A 23,393-nucleotide genomic window follows, 5' to 3' on the forward strand; every position below is an offset into this window, starting at 1 on the left:
AAGTACCACGTGTCCAAAGAAGGCCGCAATTGAAACGCATAGCCTCCCGCAAATCTCACAATTCCGAGGCTACCCTCCCCATTTTGCTCCACTTCTCCCTCACCAGATGTCATGGGCTGCCTTGGTTCCCAAGCTCTGCAAGCCCTGACTCAAGTCCTGGCGCCCCCTTTTCTCTTCCTCTCTAAACATTAGGTCATTCAGTCGCTTCTTTGAAGTTCCATTGACATTTGACGACCTACTCTCTGCTCTCTGTCTCCTCCCACGCCCTTTGAACTAAAGCTCACTCTTTTTATGCTCCGCCTCAACCACTGAAAAACCCCACCTTTTGTTTCTTTCTTTTTCGCTTTTTGAGGCTTCTTCGTCATCCTCATGCTTATAGACAAAGGGTTACCTCGCTAATCATACGGTCATCGTTAATGCCATTTCAGTCTCCTGCTTGTTCCCCTCGCCTTTGAAGCCAAGCTGAGTGATAGACCCAGTTCCTTTTTTTGAATTGGGTCTAGGTTTTAGAACCCTAGTTCTCTCTCCCTTTCACTTTTGGCCAGTTTTGTTCACTTTGCCTCATACGCACTTCCTTGGAGGCTGTTTGGCTCCAAGAATTTCCGCCTCTTGAGTATACTAGCAACGGTAGGTTTCTCTTTTATACCCCTTTTTTTTTTTCAATTTAATTTTTATTTATGTATAATTTACTTTACTTTTTTTTGAATGGGATTGAGTTTTATGAGAACCCATGTTTTCAGTTAGGGTTTCATAGTCAACTGAGTTGGTTATTTGAGTACCAAAACGCTCATCACTGGTAAACTTTGGAATTTTCAGGTAATGTGATAAAGGGGGTTTCTTCTGTCATTTTGGGGCTCCCTAAATAATATGATGATGACGAATACTCATAGTTTTGTGTCGTGGGAGGAGCACACTTTGTGTCAAGAGCGTGGTAACCGTGTCGTCCATTATTACTTGAAGGAGGCATCAGGGGAATTTGTCCTCGCTGTTATAGGGACTGAGAGGAGTATAAGGCACATGATGTATGTTGTTTCAGAGGAGTTCGTGGAGACTTATGGGTCCAAGGGATTCATTAATGCGTGTACCAAATGGAGAGCAAGAAGAGAAGTTGTAGAATGGCTTACTTCCTTGGTCTCGAGGCCTAGCTGGTCAGAGGTTTCAAGTATGTTATGTTATCATCTCGATTTTCAGGTTCCTTTCATGGTATTTTGAGTAATATTGGATATTTATGTTGAATAATATTGTCCTTTGTTGTGATTTATAATTGGATTTAAACTTATGAATACAGGTTATGATAAGCATTGCCTCAATGTACTGTTAGACTAGAATATCAATATGGAAGAAGAGTAGCACTTGACATACCAGGTTTAGGATAAAAATTTCATGCATGGTTATGCATTACCTAGGGGTGGCGATCTCCTATGCAAAGTGAAAATCGGAGATATTTGTGACATAGCATTATGTCATCCTTTTGTTGAATTGATGTAATTTTCTCAGTCTAGGGAAAGCAGTCGTAGGTCGCTCCGACGTTGCATCCTTTATCTTCTTCTTTAGAATCTTGAATTTTAAATTTTTTAGATCAATTATCATAATCCTTTAGTTAAAAATGGACTCAAACGTATTCTAGAAGTTTGAAATTAGCATTACCCTAAGAAGTCTCACAAAGTAGTATATTTTAGGAATATAATGCAAAGTTGTATATTACTTTTGTTTCGTGTTGTTTTGAATCAAAGGTGTATAATTGAATAAAATGTTCTCATCCAGAACTTCTTTATTTCAGCTTGTTGTAGCCTCAGAAGCTGTATAACTTTATATTAGTTTGTCTACAACTTTGATATACATACCAGTTGAACTATCCACAGCTCTCGCTTCAGCTGTAATCCTCTGGACCAAATTCTACTTGCATATCTACTGCACAAGCATCTAACAATAATTCTGTTTGGTTATGTAATGTGACAAATTTGTTTCTGTTCAAAATTTATTCATGTCTGTCACCCCACTAAATGTTCGAAATCTGAACATATTTGGAATCTCAATTTGAGATGATATCTGTTTATAATCCTCCCCATATCTATTGCACTCATGTTCTCTACTTTGTAAGTTAGATTCTGTAGTGTTCAAGCATGCATGTGCGTGTGTGTGCGTGCACGCCCGTGTGCATGTGCGCTTCACATGTGAACTGTAGAGTATAACTATTCTATTGAATTTTGAACATGTACAAGGTGAATTCTTCTGTTTATGGTTGTGAATTATTTGAATTGTGACATTTTTTAAACTTTTAAAATGCACGGAGTCGTTTTTATGAATAAATAATTTATTGGAGATTTGTAGGTTGAATTGTGATCTTAAATAAATTGCTTTGATAGTAGGCTTTAATTATGTGATGCATATAATATCAAGAATCAATAACGTAAGAGAGACGGCATGGTGATACTTATTTTTCAAGAGAAATAAATATGGGCATCAAAGGAGGGCGAGAGTATTGAAATAAGGGAAAAAGGATAAAGAAAGAAGGAAAAAAGGTAATTATGTCCAACAAACTGTTGTACGACATTCCTACTTTTATGTATGATAAAGAGTTACACTTTAGAAAGGCAATTTTTTTCATTTAATTTATCTGATTGGGGGCGGAGGCCATGCTTGAACCTGCCTTTGAAATTCTTGTAGTAACCTATTTTAATGTACCAAAGCAATGTGTTTTGCCGGTGCTAGTTTGTCTCTAGTAATGTAGTTTGAAGCTCATGTTCATCCCATATAAGGGATTGCTAAAGCATTGAAGAAAGAGGTAAAGATGATAATGAAATAAACTTATTCTTTGAAACAATTTAGTTTTAATATGTAGAGGTATTTTTGTCCTAAAACTGTTTTATGACATTCCCACTTTTATTTATAGCAAAAGACATTTCTACTTTTATATATAGAAAATATATTTTCTTTGCTTTAGTGAGGCAATTTCTTTTGCATCATCTATCTTATTGATGGTTGGGAAGCATCCTTGAACGTGCCTTTGAAATTCATACAATAATCGGTTTTAGCGTACCAAAGCATCGTGTTTTTCCAATGATGAGTTTTTCTTTAGGAACGAAATTTTAACCACATGATATAGTTAGTAGTTTTGGAATCAAGTAAGCTATTCTTAATCAAATCTAGTAAGTTTTTCATTAGGAATGTAGAATCATCAGAGAATATTTGGGTTGGATACATGAGTCCTTTCTTATTAATCTACAATCATTAGAAAATTTTCACCTGCTTTTACCTTTTTTTTCTTTTCTGTTATAAGAATAGAGGGAGTATTCCAGCCTACCTTTTCTCCAAGAAATGAAATTTATTTTGGATTTGCAGTCAAGAAAAGTCAACTTAATTCTATACGTTAGTGGAGATTGCCTAGGTAACTGGATTTCTTTTGATAAGCAGAAAAATCCAACTTTTTGTAAAGAAATATGCAAGCCAATTATATTTCAGCATCTTTCCAAAAAGGAGAGGCTGGCTATTACGTGTCTCTGTGTGGTCATTGTTTTATGAGCTCTTTCTGCCAGCTTGTTCTCCTGTCACATTAAACATCCTTGCCTTCTACTTCTTCAATTTTCACAAATCCACTTAAGGAAGGAGAAAGAGGGGGAGACGGAGGGAGTGAGTGAGAGAGAGAAAGAGGGGGAACTAGTATGAGTTCGTCGACGGGAGTTTTGACCTCTAATGATAGAATGGGTACCATGTCATACCTTAAATCTCACGCCTATCAATTACTCTTTCTTCATGCTTTGCACTATCTTTTCCTTGTTTATCATGTCTTTACCTGCTTTGATTTTGATACATGATTTGAGTGCTTGTTGAACATTTTGGAATTATACTTTGATGCGAATTCTTCTCTGTTTTTTTTTTGGGCGGGCCAGGGAAGGGAGGGGAACGCGGGATGAGTCTTAAATCCCTAATTTAGTGACCTTTGCTTTCTTACCTGTCGAATTTTGAAATTTTGGAAGATTTTAGTTCATATCAATAGTTTATTTGTTTAAACCCATAGGAATTCAGAATCTTAGTGTGGAGTCGTTGCTTCGGTTGCGGAGACTAGTATCATACGACACGGTATGCTGGGTAGCCGTAGACATTGCTATTTACGTTGAAACTTATTCTTGGATTGAGTCAACATGTGAAATTGCTGATTAGGAGAAATGGAATATATTTTCTTCCATTAATTCTGTTGCTTTCCTATTTTGGTTTAGTAAACTAATTTGTCAACCTCTGGGTATTCCATGAGAGTTTTCAATTAAAGCAGTAACCTTAAATGGAAGCATTAAGTTATGTAGGTCATTATAAGGTGGTATAATGATTTCTCATATTTGAAGTTTTTTGGATTTTTTAGGTTATAATCTATTTAGGTATCAATATTATGAAATTAATATTTTGTTCACCTCGTTCATGGATTATAAAACAAAGTTGAGAAAGCTGGCTGCTTAAACACCTTTCTTTCTAATTTATCTTTACCAGGAATTCATGTTTAATCATAATTTTTGGAGTCAAACACAATGCCTTGAAAGATCTTTTTAGTTTTAATTTAGTTATTTCCAATCTTTTCATGAGCCATATGTTACCGTAAGCCATCATGACTATCAACTCTGTGTGCACCGTTGCCCATAAGAAAGCAAAAAATATATGGTGAAGTGGAATTTTGGGGGTACCTGTTGATATTCAGTGTAAGTTGTTGGTGTAGATGAAAATATGGTACGATGTTCTTATATTCAGTCCATTCTCATTTAGAAAATACATAAAGATGGGAAGCCTGCTATGGGCGAAATCCTTCTTATGGATTGAAAATTTTCTGCTGACTAGTAAATATTGGAAAGCATGCTATTAAATGGTACTTTGTCGCTTGTTGGTATGCTTTTTTATTTTATTTTTTTACTGTTGAGTTTTCATAGCTTCAGGAACAGTAATTATGGTATTATTCCTGAATGCATGTATGGTCTTTTGTCACGTTTGTCTCTACTCATACTTATTTGAGTTTATATTATAAGTTTAAACAAACTCATTCTTCCTATAGCAGATTCACCAACAGATGAAACAGCACAAGCATTATCAATTACTGGCTTTTGTGCTCATCAAACTTATCTGCCAGATCAGATGGTATTCACATACTGTCTTTTGCTAAGTCTGGGTTTTGGGTTCTTAGAAAAGTTTTACTAAGTAATCTCCATTTCTTATCCAGGTTCCAAGGAAATTGAAAGTTCACAATTCAGACATTGAATGGTATGGTGTTGCCTGGAGTTGTGCCAAACAGCTCAAGCACTACCCAGCATTTTGTAGGAATGGAGCCACCATTTCTGTAAGCGTCAACTGATATCTACCTTTTTTGTTGTACGTGTTATTATTTCTACATTAAGTGGTGCTCTTTCTTTTCTTCAGTGGCATCTCTTTAATTTTCATAGAGATCCTCTGTAATGTTTATTCTTGTGGCCCTGATTTTCAGGTCCATTCTTTTGTGTTTATAATGGCGTTAGAAGAACACCACTACCTTGGTTACTTGGAAGACATGTATGAAGACAAGAAGGGGCAGAAAAAGGTTAAAGTGCGTTGGTTTCACCACACTCAGGAAGTCAAGGATGTAGTTCCTCATCTAAATCCACACCCCAGAGAAGTTTTTATCACACCTCATGTTCAGGTGATCAGTGCTGAGTGTGTTGATGGTCCTGCAACAGTTTTGACTCCTAAGCACTACGAGAAATGCTTGGCTATTGTTGCTCATAATTCTTCATCTGGAATCCATATGTGCTTTCGGCAACTTAAGAACCATATGGTTAGGCCCTTCAGTCTTGCTAAATTGCGGGGTTATTCTAATCAAGCAATTCTCTCTTCTTTAGATGTCCACAATGTCTCCAAGCAAAAAGCCAAGTGCCATAAATTATGCGATGAAGATGAGGAAGAGGAAGAGTTAGCACTTGATGATCCTCTGAGGATTAGCTGTAAGAGAAATAGAAGCAGCAAGGGGAATCAGGGACGTTCTGGAGTTAAAAATTTGGTCACTGGGAATAATCCACCAAATTGCGTTCCAACATACCCAAAGTTGAAATTAAAATTATCTAGGAAGGGAATTGGAGTTAAGATTGCTGGATCTGAGCCCCAATGTCCAATGTCTTTTAAGGTTGATGAGAAGATAGAGTTGCTCTGTCAAGATAGTGGCATGCGAGGATGTTGGTTTAGGTGTCAGGTCTTGCGGACATCTCAGAAGCTTCTCAAAGTTCAATATGATGATGTGCAAGATGTAGATGGATCTGGCAATCTAGAGGTATGTGATCCTCTAGAGATCTTTATTTGAATTCTTCTCCGGCCTCATAATGGAAAGAGTTGAGCATGGATAAACATTTGGTGATCTTAAACCTTTGTTTGCATTGCCTCAGAAATAGATCTGATCTGAAGGCACTTTTTTTATATAGCTTGGTTGCTAGTCATCTATGCAAGTGTTTGAGTAGATGATCTGCATGAGTTGAAATAAGGGAGATTCACTATTATACCCAATATAGGAGCCCAAATTATGAAAAAAAAAAACCCTATATTAAATGGACTTTAGAAACACACCCAAAGCCATTGGTGATTGTTGGTCTTACTACTATCAAACAAATTGCCTATAATAACATGAACATTGTGTTCTAGCATTTGCATTTTCAAGAAATGTTTTGTCTGTATGTTTTTCTTTTTGTAATTGGCTTGTTTAAGCAAACTGATCACAAAGAAATTTAGATCTCCACATTTTTTTGTTAATGTGTAGGAATGGGTCCCTGCATTTAGAGTTGCTGCTCCTGATAAACTGGGCATGAGATGCTCAGGCCGCCTGACAATCCGACCCTGTTGTCCTAATGATTCTACAGAGTGTACTTTTGATGTTGGAGTACCAGTCGATGCATGGTGGTGTGATGGCTGGTGGGAAGGTGTTGTTACTGGAGTTAACATTTCAGGAACTGATGCTCTACAAGTCTACTTCCCTGGTATGAGATTTTTTGTATTTTAAGTTATGTTTCTCACCTTTCACAGAGTGCATTGCTAGTTGACTTGAACTTCTGATCAAGCTGGTAAAATGTGTTATCTGATTTTCTGATAAATTATCACGATGAGTGATGTTTCTTTCAATGTGTACTAGGTGAGGAGAAGCTTATGATTTTCCAGAGAAAGGATGTTAGGGCTTCCAGAGACTGGTTTGAGAACACATGGGTTGATGTGAAGGCAAAGCCTGATATACTCTTACATATGTCTGAAAATATCAGTTCGAGCATGAAGCTCTTAACAATCTCTGCTAGTTATATGGCAGAAGAAAAACAGAAATTACCAGATTTATCCCCACCTGATGATGTATTTGGAAATGTAAAGAGGGTGAGTCTGAGGAAGCGGCCTTGTACCAGTAATGAGGACGAAAAGAACAATTCTAGTGGCGGCGATGGCGGTGATGATTGTACTTGCAACAAGGATGAATTGATTTATAAGGAAGAAGTTGATCCCGCCTATGAGAAATCTGAAACACCGGGAGCCACAGAAATGGCTGCTCAGGACTGAGGTGGAGGTTTTTTTACTTTTGACCATAGGATCCTGGAAGGTTGGGTTCATTGTTCTTGTAGATAAGATGAACTGTCAGGAATAGGGAATTGAGATATGCAAAGTACTATTATCAAGTTTCTAACATCATGAGAATTGGTAGGTGTACAGCTATATATCTGATAGGTTTAAGTTTATTGAGTTCAACAAGTGCTCAAGTAAATGTAATCTGATGGTCATCAGGTTAGGCAGTAGCAGCTCAACTCACTCTTAGGAGTAATTGGTGTGTGTTTTTGCACCCATGCATGAGCGGTGAACTTTTAAAAATTCCCCTTTGTATCTTAATGGTATCTTTTTAAGTATAGTTTCTTTCAGTCTTTAGATTTAATTGTAAAGCTTATAAAGGTATTGCTTTCAAAACAACTTTTAGCTAAGAATGGGATTCGGATCGGATGTAGTAGATGTTAATCATCTTCATCTCAGTATTAAGGAGTGATATGGTATCATTGATTCTCCTTCCATTTATTTTTTTTAAATAGTTTTTCTAGCAATGGTAGTTTTGATTTGAGAATTTAAAGCTCACTTTTAAAAAATGACATAATTGTGTATTTGTTCAATTTTTATTAATGTATCTGTTTTTGTTGTTTTTAAGAGTCAATTTTATAAATTTGCTTATGATTTTGGTTTTGATGAAGCTTACTCGTCCGCAGTTTTTATACAATATTTATTTGAACTTTATTTTCCTTCACCCTTGTATATCCGTAAATCTTTCACTCGACTACTTTTGTTTAGCTTCAGAAGATCTCTCTTTTCTGTTTTTTGGGTCCATAGTTTCAATAGGTTTTAATACTACATTTCATTTTCAAATGGTTTTTCCAAGGCTCTGTACTCGCATGACATGACCATTAAAACCAAGGAAACAAGAGACTGCCAGGGTAACACATAAGAACTCTTGAATGGAAATGAAAAGGAGATGTAACTTAAGTTTCTTCGGAAATGGTAGGATCTTGGACATCATAATACATGACATTTTGGATCAAAAGAAAGAAGGCTTGATTAAATTGCGCTTATATTTCATATTTTCTGTAATGATATTATAACAGGGTAACTAAGCAATTTTGAAATGGAAAGGAGAGGATATAGCAGCAGCATTTGCAATTTTGTTATTTCTCTGGAACAAAACTGATACAAATCCAAACAATTTACAACGCAAACAACATGAAGCCTGAAATGGTATCTACTATCAAGGCTGAGTGATCCCCTTTTTCACAAGCATGTCATAAACCCTGTCTATTTTACTAGGTTCAATCTTGAACAAGTGATGGACGTCTGATTTTTTACTGACATTGCCGCTGAAGATTTCAATTGAAATAACTTCTTGCATCTTGAGGAAAACGGGTGGTGGTAACCTAATCTCGCTGCAGAGACGTTTCTCCTGCCACGGGACAAAAAGTAGATTGCTTCAGAAAAAAGGCTTTGTACAAGTACAATAGTCACATAGGTTAGAAATAAAAGTACATGGGCTTTGTATCCAGTCCTACAAGTAATATCTAAAGGTTTGATGACTCAGCATCCAGTACCACGTCACATCCAGAAAAAGGAAAAACCATATTATGAAAACTATATATTTGGATTAATTTTGGCTGGACAGATGCAATCCAGCCAAGTTAGAGATCACTTCTTCGTGACTGGTAAACCCTAGGAACACAGCGAACAACCAGAATTGTGTCCTTATGCTTACTTATTGACAAACTAGGAAGTTATTAATGAATACTTACAGCTTCAGACAGTAAATCTGATCCATAAAATCCCATTATATCCATATCACTGGCAGAGCTTGAAGTAGCCTGTCCAGCTGGCCTTGAGTTTGAGTCCTTGTCAACAGACTCTGAGGACACGAACAAATTTGGACCTCCCTGACTGCTCGGACCAACTTGCCCACTTTCCTTTGCTCTGCGAGCATTTTCTTCAGCATCCTTTTTCCGTTTATGCTCAAGATATCTATCTGCCTCGGCCGATGTACGGCAACCAGCAGCTCGGGCTTCCTGCATGATTATATTACAAGATTCGTGGAAGGAATCAACAAAGCAATACCCATGTGTGTGTGCATTGTAAATATATCAGACAACTGCTCATAGATTTAAAGAGTATGATGATCTAAGGGGAAAAGACAACCAACAATTGGACACAAAATCGACACAATGCATCCTAACTTTTAAGATTAAACATGCATGTTTACAGTTTGAAAGGAAAGACATGGCACCTCTACATGAAATTAGTTCTGGCATATGCTTATGGACAATATATTCCAATTGGTAACTGAAAAATGGATTAGCGTCCAAGAGCATTTTGCTCTCAAATAAGATAACGGAATCGAAGTAAATATAGAAGTCCAAAGTCAGCCAAGTATCATACCTTAAGTTCTTGAATTCTTTTCATAGTCCGATGCTCTGCAATAACAGTCTGAAGTAATTCTTCATGCTCTTCCTTGGAATGGAAGCACATGAAGACATCATAACGTCGACATATCGCCCTTTCTTCAGGCAATAGGTCCTTCTCAAAAGGATTAGGATATAATAAATTTCTTTCTAGTATGAAATCCTTTCTACGCTTCCTCTCATCAAGTCTGCAAACAAGTTTATCCTCATGAAGGTCAAAACAATAAATAGCTTTAAGCAAAAATTGTTGTGTTAGATCTCATGTTATATTGCTACTTGGTATATATACAAAACCTCAATGTAGATCAAACGTACAAAAAGAAATTCAGCCAAACAAGATTTTTTTTCTTAACCCAAAAAGAGGAAATTGAAACAGAAAAAGAAGCCACATAAAACAGAATCCTCATCCATTGCAATTTGCATTAATGACTAAATTCCTTTTTCTTTTTTTTAAAATCAATTTACTTTTCTTCACTTATTCCTAATTTGGTCTGCGTTTTGCCTACTTCAAGTTCCAAAAAATAAATGAATTATAATATACTAATCTAGGTATAAATATGTACCAAAATCAACTTCTTGAGCTACCTTTTTGAATAGATTCGCAACACTCTTAACTTCAGATCACGCTCATCTTCAGTGTCAGTATCCTTAAATTCCATGTCAGCCAATAGCTGCTCGGAATCGTTATCATATTCGGGATCGAACTCCTGCCTTTTGACGTTATAACCACTCAACTCGACTAAAGAAGGGCCCGCACTCCCCAAAGAACTTGGTTTCTTCCCTTTTCTATCTGCTTGAGGTTCTGCCATAAACAATAGAAACAAGATTAGATAACCAATTACTAGTAAATTATGGATCCCACACCAATTCTTGTAACTTCTTAACATTCATTTAGTAGACGACTAGAAGTTTGTGATGTACGCAGGAAAAATTATTCGTGTTGTCAAAATTAACACCAGTCAATGTGATTTACCTGAAAACACAAACACACACACACACACAGAGTACAACCATCATTGCTTCAGCCATAGTGTTTAGACTTGTGTCGGATTTTGTTAGGACTTGACCCCAAAAAAAAAACGACGTGTTAGTTGCAATCTATTGATGAAAATTTTGTATCACCTTCCACTTTAATGACACCAGGACCATCTTTAACCTGGGCCATGTTGGATGGCTTCTTGTTACCAGCTGCTGCTGCCACACTTGCACCACTAGAGCGAAGTCCAGATTCTGCATCTGAAGTATAAGAAAGAAAGGAATAAACCTGAGAAACGTCCAAGATCATCTACATTTGATAAATCATAAACAGGAAGTCAAGAATAGATCTTATCTGACCAGTATTGATGCTAGACAGTAAACGGCTAGAATGGCCACCTTTGTGCATATCTTCCGCTCTGAGTAAATCAAGAAGATTCCCATTAAAATGTACCATATGTGTATAAATAGTCTAATATCATTATTTTGTGGGAATGATGACCATACTTGGTTCTTGAAGGAGAAAATGGAGATTCCTCCTTCAAACTATGATCCCCCAGCATAGGAAATCCTACAACAGTCACAAGTATTTGATAATAAGAAAAACTAACACTAAGAAGAATAAAATGAACGAGAATATAACCAAAACAACCAGAAGTCATACATAAACTACAAAGTAAGGGCCGCCTAATTCACGAAAATTCAATGTTCTTTGTTATTTTAAAAGAATATAAATATAGGGAAACTGAATGCAGGAAATTGATCTAGAGTATGTCTTCCATGAGAATTATCATTATACTATGAGGAACAGTTCTATACATAGCATGGGAGACTAGAACTTTAAATGGGCAGATGAGAACATCAGCCACCCTGTCTAAAAGTCCAGTATATGAAAATAACTTTGTTAATGCATGCTAACAGTTCAGAATGTAAGGAAACAGAGATACCAAACATTGAGAGGAAGTAATTATCACTAACCTTTCTTGTCCTCTCCATGCCCTTTAGCCATAGCAAGAAGCTCCTTTCTATTTTTTCCTTCTACATGAGACATGTCCTTGAACGCAAACATTCCAGAACTTGATTATTTTTGTGAAAGGTTAAGATTGAAAGAGACCTGACTTGTTCAAAATGCATCATACCGGAATAGGAAAGCGCTGCGAGTTCAAATAAACATTTGTGTAGTGTTCTATACATTGTTCTTTACTCTTTGTCCCAACATGCTCGGCAACTTCAGCCCAGTTCCCCAATCCATACATTTCGGTTGCCTGCAATAAGGGAATTTATATAACAAAGATTGAAATTGGATACAAGTCAAATTTTACCCCCAAAGTCCAAATACATTGTTGAAAAGATTGAAAAAGGATCAGTGGCAACTTTATTTGAGGGATTAAAAACAAAACAAAGTACCTCCAGAAGCAGTATTTCATCATCTGCATTCCAGTCTGGGCAAATAAGCGGGAAAGATAAATCGTCCTGTTGAAAGGGAAATATATATATAATAAATAAATAAATAAAAACTTAAGTGCAAAGAGGGCTACATTTTATTGTCCAAAGTCACTAATTTCAAACATTGCATCATAACTGGAAAAAACTAGACTAGCAACTTTATTGGCTGAGAATCATAACATGTTAAAAAATAAATGATTGAGTGCACATTCTATTTACCTTTGGAAAAGCATTTACAAACAGAGTTTCAGTTAGATATGATGAATATTTGTTGAAAGGGTAAGTCAAAATAAAAAGTAAAAGATGATAGCATTCCTCTCAACTTCATGGAGAAAAAGGACGCCTAACTTTAGTTGTTAGAGAATTGCTTAAACAGGGATAGGCTCATTTCTATGTTACACAACACTTGATTCACATAGTCTGCCAATAAATAAGAACCACAGAGAACTCTATTTAAAAAGATATAAGAAAAATGAGACGGTTTCTTAATACTAACCATAACCCTGTAAGAGTGATTGCTTTTATGAGATGTCAGCTCAGCTCCAACAGAAAAACACTCTATACATAGGTCAAAATCAGGGCACATACAACACTTAATTCGGATCTTCCCCGTAATGTCTTTGTTGCAATAATTGCAGTGGTAAGCCCTTTTCCCTTCACTTGTTACCTGACCTGCGCCTGGAAATTTTGAAAGTTTAAAACAAAATTTAACATAAAATAAAGAATGAATAATTATTTTTGGGGCATATGTCAATAAACAAAGAGTGTAGAGTAATTCTTCCTTGACATGATTACAATATCATAATACCACTATAACAAGAAGTTGAAACAGCAAAAGTTATACAAACCATTTGCAATATCCCACTTTTTAACAAATTCGATTCAGAACTACATGATGGTGTGAAAAGTACCTGCTGCTGAAGATTCTAAGTTTTCTCCAGTGGATGCATTCTTTTTTCTCCTTGATCTGCTTGATCAAAAGTTGGTATTCAGATAAAACTTCATATATGTTCCAAAAAGATAATGAAACATCAGTACGGTCCAAGTTATGAAAGATGGATGTTGAGTAAAGGATTCTGTCATAGGATAGGAAACAGGCAGCCTGAAGGTCCCAATGGCAGAAAAAAAAAAGTGAACTAAAATAAGACTAATAAAGAAAAAGTAAAGCAAAACGCATTTGTAGAAACATCAGTACCCCGTTCTATACACTTTCCTGGCCATGAGCTAGAATATATGGGATGGCTCTTCCAGTTGACTACACAGTTATTCTCCAGTATACCAGTTTAACAATTTACCGACGTTTTCATTCAGCTGAAGCACACAATCAAAGCTCCAAAACGTACCCAAATGCAGATTTTGACCCCAAAACAAAAACACACAAAATGAAAATCCCTAACCACGCAAGGTTGAATGCAACTTTAACTAATAATTTACGGAAAAGAATAACACTTTAATTAAAACCAACTAAAACCTTTGAGTGGGGTCCTCATCAGAATGAAAGTTTCCACGAGAACGACCCATTGCTGATTCCTGAAGCTGAGCGAGCTCACGAGCAGCAGCACCTGCTTTAAGTGTGTCTGTTCAAACGCACTTAAATAAACGAGAAGCACAACGACTTGGTATCTATACAAGGACTTAAACCCCAAAACAATTTGAACTACTGTAATTGGGTTTGATAGTTTTTCGAATGGGGATCAACGGGTCAGTTCAGAAATTCAGACATTTGTGAGATTTTCTCTCCTTTCTGAAGATCTAGGTATTCGGGTTTTTGTGTGTCATAAATGCTCAAGCTTTTAGGGGCAGTATATATTGTCTGTTTTTTAATTTTGCTGTAAACTGACTATGACTGTACTGTACTAATTTACTGGGAGGACTAAAAAACCCGAGCTTGGGTTTTTTATTTGGGGTACTTCGGTTTGTGTTTGTTTCGAAAGAAAATGATGTTTGCCGGACAAGAAAATAAGAAGTTTTATTTGGTCTGAAAGAAAAAATTCAGATGAATATTAGAGATAGACTTGATTTGGGCCGAGCTGTTTTGAACAGTAAGTAACTGGGTTTGTCAGTTTTAGATGCTGAACTTGTCCATTTCGCTTGGAGTGGATTGGTCCTCAAGACCACCTTTTTTGGTTGTAAAATCCTTAAACGACCGTGAATATTAAATATACGGATCTCAAATTTCTACATTTCACATCTATGCATTAACAAGTATTTTTAAAAATCTTAATTATTTAATTAATTTTATAAAGTTTATTTATATAAGTCGACATACATAATTAAATTAATATAATTAATGCTAATCTTTTATATCGCATCATTTATCGTTCCCCATCTTAAATGAGATCGGTTTTTTTTACTTTGTTTTAATCAACACCCTAATTTTCATCTAACTCCAACTCCAACACGGCCTTTTTCCCATGTTAGATTAAAAAATGATGAATTTATTTTATAATCTAATATAGCTGACATAAAATAGATTAATCAAGTGGTTAAGATTTTTTTAAATGTAGATCACAAGTATTTTCAAGTGTACGTAAAAATCGAAAAAAGAAGTATTCTTTGCGAATTAGATTTATCCTTTGAACAATTTTAGAAAAGAAATGGACAGTGAAACCAAATATTTGGAGACGCGAAATTAGTACTATCCACCACATATTAACAGTGCACAGATCTAAGCGAACACCACTGAGACGACACGCCGTTTGATATCTAAGGCTGGGAATGGTAATACCGTAATATATAAAATGAGCGAGGGGGACTTAGTAATTAAACGAGGCGCCCTTAAACGAGCTCCAATCGAACAAAACGAAGGCTGACGGCGCGGATGGCGCAAAAATTTGAATTGAGACAGCGGCAAGACACAGCTGCTGACAGCGCCACGTGTCCTGGAGCTCCTCCTCTTTTTCAAAACCATTCAATAATTCAATTCCAACTTCAAATACTCTCCAGTAGTCGCTCAGTTCCTCCCTCATCCTCAGAAACCCTAGCACTAGCAGAGCTCAGTAAGTCGGCTCAGTGCCTTACAATGAAGCCTTCGTCGCGGTACAGTTCGTACGATGCACGCTCCTCAACCTCGTCGCACTTCTCCGACCCCTCGTCTTCCACTGAGCTCAAGCTCCCCACATCCTCACGCGCCGTCGTCAAATCTAAGGCGTCGGATCCCAACATCGCCACAATGATGAAAAAGTTCATGGAAAAGCGATCCACGTCCAAGGCTAAGCCAATTAAGGCCACGGGCTTGATGATTCCGTCCGATCTAATCGCCGGCGACCTGAAAAATACGGCCAGGAACGGGACGGGTTCGAATTTAACGGCGTTGGGTAGGAAGCTCTTTGGGAAAGGAACAGGGACGACGTCGTCAGATAAGAAAAAGGAGGTCAAAGCGTTGACTGAGGTAAAAGGGAACACCAGGACACTGGCCATGGTGTTAAGAAGTGAGAGAGAGCTTTTGAATCTGAATAAGGAGCAAGAAGTGGAGATTGCCGAGCTCAAGTTAATGCTTGAAGAAAAGAACAGAGAAGTGAGTCATTTTGTCCTTTCTTTTTTGCGCAGATAATAAGGTTGAACTTTAAATTTTGATTTTTTTTTTCTTTGTTAACTCTGCGTGTACATTTATTAAGTACATATTAGTGTCACAGATTTCAAACTTTTGAAGCAATTCGGCAGTAAAGTCCAGACCTTTTAAATTTGAATTGGACAGTAATAAATTGGGCCAATTTGAGTGTGGTTTTTGTAATAGAGAAATAATGAGGCGGTGGACATGTTTGGAAAGTGCAGGTGGATAAATTGAAGGATTTGTGTTTGAAGCAAAGGGAAGAAATCAAATCATTAAAGAATGCGATTTTGTTTCCAGATGTTATGAATTCTCAGCTTCAAGAGATGTTAGAGAAGCAGGGGTCAGAGCTGAAGCAAGCAAAACAAGTAATCCCAAATCTTCAAAGGCAGGTCACTTCCCTTACTGGCCAGCTTCAGTGCCTTGCAGAGGATCTTGCTGAGGTATTGCCCTTCACTTTTCACTTTTTAATTGATCCTTTTACGTCATAATGCAATATTCTACTGTTAGAGGATTCTTTCCAACATCCATTATGTCGTAGTGCATTGCCATTCACCTTTTCACTTTTTAATTGATCCTTTTACGTCGTAATGCAATATTCTACTGTTAGAGGATTCTTTCCAACATCCATTATGACTATAATGTTCTCTTCTCTGCGGAATACTATGCTTACTGAGGGAGCTAAATGCTGGTCTGGGTTTTATTTATTTACTTTTAGTTATTATCTTAAATTTTTCTGACAAATGTTATATTCATTGAGCAGGTGAAGGCAGATAAATGTTCAGTTAGGGCACGTTTTCAACGTGATGACAGTTCTCCAAGAACCCCAACATATGATGACAATGAACCTTCCAATTCTGTTGTAAGCACAACTTGATAAAGTAATAATTTGGAAAATGTAATAGACAGCTAGGGCCGAATGATCTTAGATTTACAAATGTAATAGACGAAGTGATGTTCAATTCAATTTACATTTCCAACTTCCTTTTCACTAATAATCTGTTCATTCAAACAGGAGTTCAGCTCTGGTGATCCAACCAGCCCTGGAAGTCCAGATGACATGTTCCTGAAGGATTTAAATCCTTGCTTGACACCCTATTATGCTAAAACAAAGTCCAAGGTCACATTTAATTTTGTTTTATCTATTACATGTTTGTTTGGTTCTAATAGTCTCCTATAGAACTCATAAACCCTGCATGCTTTTCCAGATTGATTGCAAGTCATAAATGTTTGAAATAGGGTTGAATTTTTGCAGGAATTTGACGAGATGGGCTATGACTCTCCATATGGACATCATGAAAGCTTATCTCAAAACAAGATGGAGTTTGGATTTAACTTTTGTGCCAAGAAGTTGTCCAGAAGTTCTGATTGTTCCCAGAAGTCCGAAGCAGAAAGCAGAATAGCTCAAGCAAACCGGAGATTGGGTGATGGCAGACGAACTTATGGAAAACAAATTCATCAAAGATTTATCTAAACCCGCTGTCATATGTTAGTAATTTATTTCGTACTGTTCCTATTTCATCTTTTGCTTCATCGCGGTCAGTATCTAATCTACCATCTTATGCACAAGATATACTGACCAAAAGGTGAAAGTCCTTTCACAGTAGAAGAGTTTGTGCATTCTTAAAGGGTGTTGAAGTTACTGGTGAGTGGTTGTACATGGTGCACGTGAAGAACATGAATAACAAAGTCTTTTTTGTTACTGAATGCTATGCTTTATCTGCTACATAATAAACTGTCTATTCTATTTCAGTAACATGTTTCTTTGTGTTCAATGAATCAAATGAGGATTTCTTTAGCATTTTTTACTGAACAAAAATTAAACTGTAATTGGAATAGATTCATTGGGGAGAAGGATAAATGCAGTTTAATCCACCGTGGTTCGATCTGGTCGTTATATGTGCTAGTGGAGTAGGATTAGAACTTTTCTTGAAGATGAATATTTGTATAACTAACTGGCAAGACCGTACATGGACAGAATAAAGTTCTTTTGCGATAAAGAGACCTTAACTAGAGGCAGAGAGGCTTCATGGCATTAATGTAGTACTAGTAGGGGTCTGTAAGTTGAACCAGCATGATGTTGGATTCATTTAGCTATTTATGTATGAGCTATTCTCGTACTGAATTACAGTATCAATTCCATGGCACTTAATGTAAGAGTTCTGGCAAATATTGGGTGTGACAATATGTGCATTGTTGACAAAGAAGTTAGCTCTGCCACGGTTGTTGATTCTGATCATCTTGTTCTCGGCACCAGACGGTATAAGGCTCCCGGTTGGAAAATGTAACAAGTCATTGAAAAGGAGAGGCGTTGTGACAGCATGACTTATCAGGAAATCTTCGAGATGGTCTACTGATATTGGGGATTCAGATAATTGGGAGTCACCTGGCATCAAGAAGGTTAAGGACCGGTATGGTTGCGATGTGCTGTTTAGCATCTGCAGAAGAATTGCAAATCCGTAGTAAGACTTTGATCTCATATCCGTAACTGCTGCCTGCACATCGGTGTAGTTGAGACCGTGGACCTGTGGGGAAAGTGGGAAGAGAGCAGAAACAAGGATGAACAAAAACCAAGGAGCCATTATATTAGAGGGTAGACTGTAGAGAAAGAGAGATGGAGATTGGAGGATAGGATGAGACTGAAGGGTATATATGTTAAACCAAGAGAGGAACAAAAAGGGAATTAAGGCCATTGTTTTTTTGCGGTGGCAAGTTGCAAGTAGGAAAAAATAGATGCACGACATGAGTGCTTCATGACATTGTATTCTATTACAAGTTAGTTTGAGGGTAGGTAATACACGAGGAAGCGATCACTCTTGGATTGGACCCAAATGTAACTTATCAAAAGTGCATATAGCTTGTTTGTGCCTAGGTTGGCGGTGGCTCATTTTAAAAATATTGAAAAGCAAAGCCATTGCAAATTGCAAGGATGAGGGTACTTTAGGCATTGTAGAGAGAGAGAGTATATAATATATTAGTCTTAGATTTGATTCGTTATTACGTAGAATTGAAGGAACGCATATGATAGCATGTTACTTTGATTTCAGCTTTTCTTTTTAAAGATGAAATGAGAATCTCTTGTGGCCCAGTTGGTTTGGTTGCTCCATAAATACTATAGAGAGTCGGTGGAGATGTTTGAATTGCGGCAGTCACAAGTTTTTGTTGAGTTGAAACTTGAAAACAATGTCTTCTACTTTGCTGCTATGGATTGTGCTAGCTCTCATGTTTTTGGCTCAAACACCACAAAGATGTGGTAGTAATTAAACTCGTCTCGTCTCGTCATTATTTATTCTATTTATTAATAAAGAGCTCTTTTAATTGCCTTGTGTTGTCGTTGTTGTTGTTGTTGTGAAATGAAAGGAGGGCAGTTGGAGGAGGAATGGTGCATAGCCGATGAGCAGACCCCAGACGAGGAGCTGCAAATGGCGCTTAATTGGGCTTGTCAAGTGGGAGGAGCAGACTGCAGTAAGATCCAAGAAAACCAAGCATGCTACTTGCCCAACACTCTACAGCACCACGCCTCTTACGCCTTCAACAATTACTATCAAAAGTTGAAGCAGCAAGGAGGGACTTGCTACTTCAATGCTGCTGCTTTCGTCACTGCTCTTGATCCAAGTAATAATTCATTATTCATTTCAGCTTATATACATACCGCAATTCTTTTTCTTTCTTCTTCTTATTTTTGTGCTTGGGTGGGTGACAGGTCATAATTCCTGCAAGTTTGAGTACCTTCCTTGATGAAAGCGTGGAGGATTTGGATTTGCAGTGAAACAAGTTACAAGAGAGAATTTGCACTTGTGGTATTATCACTATGTATGTATCACATACAGATCCAATTAAAATTATTTTTGAGTTTCCATTCACTTTCACTGTGCTCTGCTCTGCTCTGCTTTAATTCCTTAGATTATTTCCAGGACTGCTATGGTCGATGCATTGACTCTTTTACTCTTAGCTAGCTATGTTTAATATATATATATTAAAATTTAAAAACAAAAAACAAAATTGTTTGGGGCTATGGTCGATGCATTACTTCACACTTGTTGGTGGACCTTTGGATTCAAATATTTGCCCCAATTATGCTTATATCATACCCCAGTTTCTGCTTTTAGAGAATACGAATTCTATAGTGAGGGCCTTATGTATGGTTCTTAAGTGAGATTCTATTTTTTAATCGTTGCATCAAATTTGTTAGCCGTTAAATCAAATTCGTTAACCTAATCCAACAGTTAAAAGATAAGACATCACCTAAGAACTTTAGATTAGACCCCCACACTATAGAATGCCAGTTAACCCTGAAACTGGCCCAACTATACTACTAGGCCCGAGTTTCTCATTTGAGAATAACATGCAAGGTTTGGGCTAGGTTGAGCAGCAGATTGGCCCATAACCCAAAAACTGGAACATGTTTTTCATATTCTAGGCTTCAACTCAATTGATTGATTTCTAACCAAAATATAAAAAATGAAAGATAAAAGGGTTATGATCAAGTGGTGGAGCAGAGATATGGGCTGTGAGTCAGGTCACAAAATAGCTAATAGCTAGCCTCTCCTCTCCCAAGTCCTAACCTCTCTCCCTGTATATTATGAGCAGGCAGTCATTAAAAGAAGATGGCATGGGGGTGCATGGTCACTTTCACATGCATGGATACTCATAATAGCTAAGCTAGCTCTACATGAAAAGACTAACCCAATCAATCAGATCCCATATAAGTATGCATGTTATCAATGGGCACGGAGAAAGAGCCTAGAGCAGGGTCATCAACAACAGTTGCCTCCACTCCATGCCATCTCTCTCCTCCTCTCAATTCCAATCCAAATATCAATCAAATACCAATCCAAACACGGCTCCTAATAAGTTATCTTATTTCAAAATTTAATATAATCACTTCCCATTTATATGTGTAATCTGAATTATTATTGTTGTGATATAGTTTTGAGACATTACTTGCAAGTGAAATTGGATGAAGATTTATGAACAGTGTGTCCATAGTCCATAGTAGTGGTGAAGCTCTTTTAGTGTTAATGTGAATTGAGTAGGAAGGAAGACAGAAATGGCTCCACAGTCCACAGTCCATAGTCCTTAGTCAATATTAGTGACTGGGGGTGGTTAGAAGCAAACACCAACTTTCTTTCTTCATGCTACTCTCATCTCTCATCTCTCATCTCGCGTACACAAACCTTACCTACCATGGAAAAACCGACAGGGACCCACTAACACAACAAAATTCAAAATGACCCCACCACCATAATCCAACTTTGCGTCTTCCTTTATTCTTTTTAACTCTAATGGTAAAAATTGGTCATCATGAATTCCACCACCAGAAACAGACATCATTTATTAATGGTAGAATTTAAGTTCCTCACCTTATCTAACTCCTTCCTTGGGGCAAGCAAATATTGCCTCTTCCTAGAAACAAATTACAGGGAGAAAATTTCATAAAATAAATAATAATAAAAGAAAAACTCCCCCAAAAGATCCCAGGCCACTATGTTTAATAAATGCAGAAAACCAGAGGTAAGGTGAGGCTCCATTTAATGTCGCTAAGCTAAATTAAGTGAATGGTGAGGTGCCCTTTCCCCTAACAAGCGCCTCTGTCTTTCACCACTTGGCAGGCCTTGCATGCTATGTTGGCAGCAAAGCTCCAGTCACCAAATATAATATTTTCGGAATTTATAGAATAAGAAAGGGAAGAAAAAAAACCAACAAGAAAAAGGTTGGAACTTTATTAAAGAAAAAAGAAGGCTTTTCTGAGCCCCTATATAAAGTAGTGGGAAGTTGAAGGTAGGTGGGCTGAGTGATGATAGTGCAAATTGCTGGGTGGGGTACTACTGTTGTGTGGGTGTGAGAGTTTTGTTCTTGCTTGCTTCTTTTTCAACTTGTTGAGCAAAGTTTTAGGCTTTTACGACTGGTTTTTCATATTTGGGAAGAATGAGCTACTTGGGTGTTGGTGTTAGTCCTGGGAATGTTCCGGTGTATCACAGCACCAATTTAAAAGTGATTGATCGGAGAGTGAGGGTGGCAGAGTTGGTTTTGAGGTGTGTGATCTGTGGTTTAGGAGTCATTGCTGCTGCTCTTGTGGGAACTGATACCCAGGTCAAAGAGATCTTCACAATCCAGAAGAAAGCTAAATTCACTGACATGAAAGCTCTTGTGTACATCTCCAATGCTCCTCTGTTCTAAATCCCCTATGTTTCTGTTTTCCTCTTTGAGGCAATTTTTTATTCATGTTTTGTTATGTAGGTTTTTGGTGATAGCCCATGGGATAATTGCTGCATACTCTCTGGTGCAAGTGCTGCGCTGTGTTGTGAGCATGGTTAGAGGAAATGTGCTCTTCAGCAAGCCCATAGCTTGGATCATTTTCTCTGGTGATCAGGTATCATTACATTGCATCTTGATTAATTAAGTAGCTCCTTTTGGTACTAATTATTATTGCCTTGGTAGTTAATTAGAAATAACTGTGAAAATTAATAGCAAGCAGAGAAGCCTTCACCTATTTTAATCAGAATTTGGTACTTAATTAGAAATCATTAATTTGTTAATGGGTTTGTGTAGGTGATGGCATATGTGAGTGTGGCTGCAGTAGGAGCTGCTGCGCAATCTGCGGTGTTTGCCAAGTTGGGGCAGTCAGAGCTGCAATGGATGAAGATATGCAATATGTATGACAAGTTCTGCAACCAAGTTGGGGAGGGAATTGCAAGCGCTTTGTTAGTTAGTCTGAGCACTGTGGTGCTCTCTTGCATTTCTGCTTTCAATCTCTTCCGCTTGTATGGTGGCAACAAGAGCAAGAGCAGCAGCGCCACCAGGTGGTAGGGGGTCTTGGTCTAGCCAGCCTTCTTCTAGGAACCACAAAGACCCCAACAAAACACCAACCACTACTTTGTAACTAAAACTAGTCACTTCTTATGTGTGATGATTAGACGGACGGTGATGATAAAAATGTAGGCTTTTGCTGCCTTTGAATTCTTACAATAAATTGATGAGGCCAGTATGTTCTTGTAGAGTTTATTCTTTCTTGATGAACCATCCTTGAACTTGGAACTATAATCTCAAGTGGTCAATGTAACATTAGAGCTGCCTTAATTAATTACAAGCTCTGTTGCAGGAGGACTTCTCAAACCTCTCACCTTTGCTTTCTTGTGTTGTGATAATTGAACTTAATTAGCTACATGTGTTTAGCAAAAGTGTATCTGCTTGGTAACAGTACCCCAAGCTAATAGACCATATACAAGGACTTGCATTAGACAATAACCCAAAAGCTTGTATATATAGAAGAAACCATAGGTTTGAGGGTTGGGAGGGAGATTTACTCATACACAATGTCAAGTGCCATGGAGCATGGAGGTTCGAACTTTCAAATGACTAAACCCCACTGATAATGTTGAACTTTCAAATGCCTAATAACTAACATCATTTACTATTTTTGTTTGTTAAATAAATTGATACCCCATTTTCAATTAGGGGCTGTATAT

The 23,393-nt window shown here is 37.3% G+C and overlaps 5 protein-coding genes across 8 annotated transcripts; 4 read left to right on the plus strand and 1 right to left on the minus strand.

The window, feature by feature from the left end:
* On the plus strand, positions 21 to 8,033 carry LOC18778826. Of its 2 annotated transcripts, none has more exons than XM_020561962.1 (7): positions 21 to 627; positions 817 to 1,162; positions 5,036 to 5,118; positions 5,201 to 5,317; positions 5,462 to 6,277; positions 6,758 to 6,974; positions 7,127 to 8,033. In XM_020561962.1, the coding sequence occupies exons 2-7, from the start codon at positions 868 to 870 to the stop codon at positions 7,534 to 7,536; spliced, it is 1,938 nt and encodes a 645-aa protein (XP_020417551.1). In that variant the 5' UTR covers positions 21 to 627; positions 817 to 867; the 3' UTR covers positions 7,537 to 8,033. The 2 variants fall into 2 exon arrangements, with proteins under 2 accessions (XP_020417551.1, XP_020417552.1); XM_020561963.1 differs by having other exon boundaries at positions 5,039 to 5,118.
* On the minus strand, positions 8,568 to 14,348 carry LOC18778689 (transcriptional adapter ADA2). 3 transcript variants are annotated; one of them, XM_020562827.1, is made up of 14 exons: positions 13,846 to 14,329; positions 13,588 to 13,685; positions 13,286 to 13,341; positions 12,871 to 13,052; positions 12,336 to 12,401; positions 12,068 to 12,193; positions 11,907 to 11,982; positions 11,436 to 11,499; positions 11,289 to 11,347; positions 11,076 to 11,189; positions 10,539 to 10,755; positions 9,931 to 10,141; positions 9,294 to 9,560; positions 8,568 to 8,950 (listed from the first exon to the last, which is right to left on the minus strand). In XM_020562827.1, the coding sequence occupies exons 2-14, from the start codon at positions 13,593 to 13,595 to the stop codon at positions 8,759 to 8,761; spliced, it is 1,638 nt and encodes a 545-aa protein (XP_020418416.1). In that variant the 5' UTR covers positions 13,596 to 13,685; positions 13,846 to 14,329; the 3' UTR covers positions 8,568 to 8,758. The 3 variants fall into 3 exon arrangements, with proteins under 3 accessions (XP_020418416.1, XP_020418415.1, XP_007211885.1); XM_020562826.1 differs by having other exon boundaries at positions 13,570 to 13,685; XM_007211823.2 differs by lacking the exon at positions 13,588 to 13,685 and having other exon boundaries at positions 13,846 to 14,348.
* LOC18778667 lies at positions 15,230 to 17,631 on the plus strand. Its single transcript, XM_007211377.2, has 5 exons — positions 15,230 to 15,891; positions 16,149 to 16,367; positions 16,688 to 16,786; positions 16,940 to 17,044; positions 17,180 to 17,631. The coding sequence occupies exons 1-5, from the start codon at positions 15,397 to 15,399 to the stop codon at positions 17,396 to 17,398; spliced, it is 1,137 nt and encodes a 378-aa protein (XP_007211439.1). The 5' UTR covers positions 15,230 to 15,396; the 3' UTR covers positions 17,399 to 17,631.
* Positions 17,772 to 19,787, plus strand: LOC18781528 (PLASMODESMATA CALLOSE-BINDING PROTEIN 5). The gene is made up of 3 exons (XM_007212447.2): positions 17,772 to 19,177; positions 19,285 to 19,539; positions 19,628 to 19,787. The coding sequence occupies exons 1-3, from the start codon at positions 19,108 to 19,110 to the stop codon at positions 19,660 to 19,662; spliced, it is 360 nt and encodes a 119-aa protein (XP_007212509.2). The 5' UTR covers positions 17,772 to 19,107; the 3' UTR covers positions 19,663 to 19,787.
* LOC18779259 (CASP-like protein 2B1) lies at positions 21,594 to 23,031 on the plus strand. The gene is made up of 3 exons (XM_007212005.2): positions 21,594 to 22,076; positions 22,165 to 22,297; positions 22,477 to 23,031. The coding sequence occupies exons 1-3, from the start codon at positions 21,853 to 21,855 to the stop codon at positions 22,732 to 22,734; spliced, it is 615 nt and encodes a 204-aa protein (XP_007212067.1). The 5' UTR covers positions 21,594 to 21,852; the 3' UTR covers positions 22,735 to 23,031.

The sequence above is a fragment of the Prunus persica genome, chromosome G4 (assembly GCF_000346465.2).
Source record: "Prunus persica cultivar Lovell chromosome G4, Prunus_persica_NCBIv2, whole genome shotgun sequence".
NCBI classification, from domain to species: Eukaryota; Viridiplantae; Streptophyta; class Magnoliopsida; order Rosales; family Rosaceae; genus Prunus; species Prunus persica.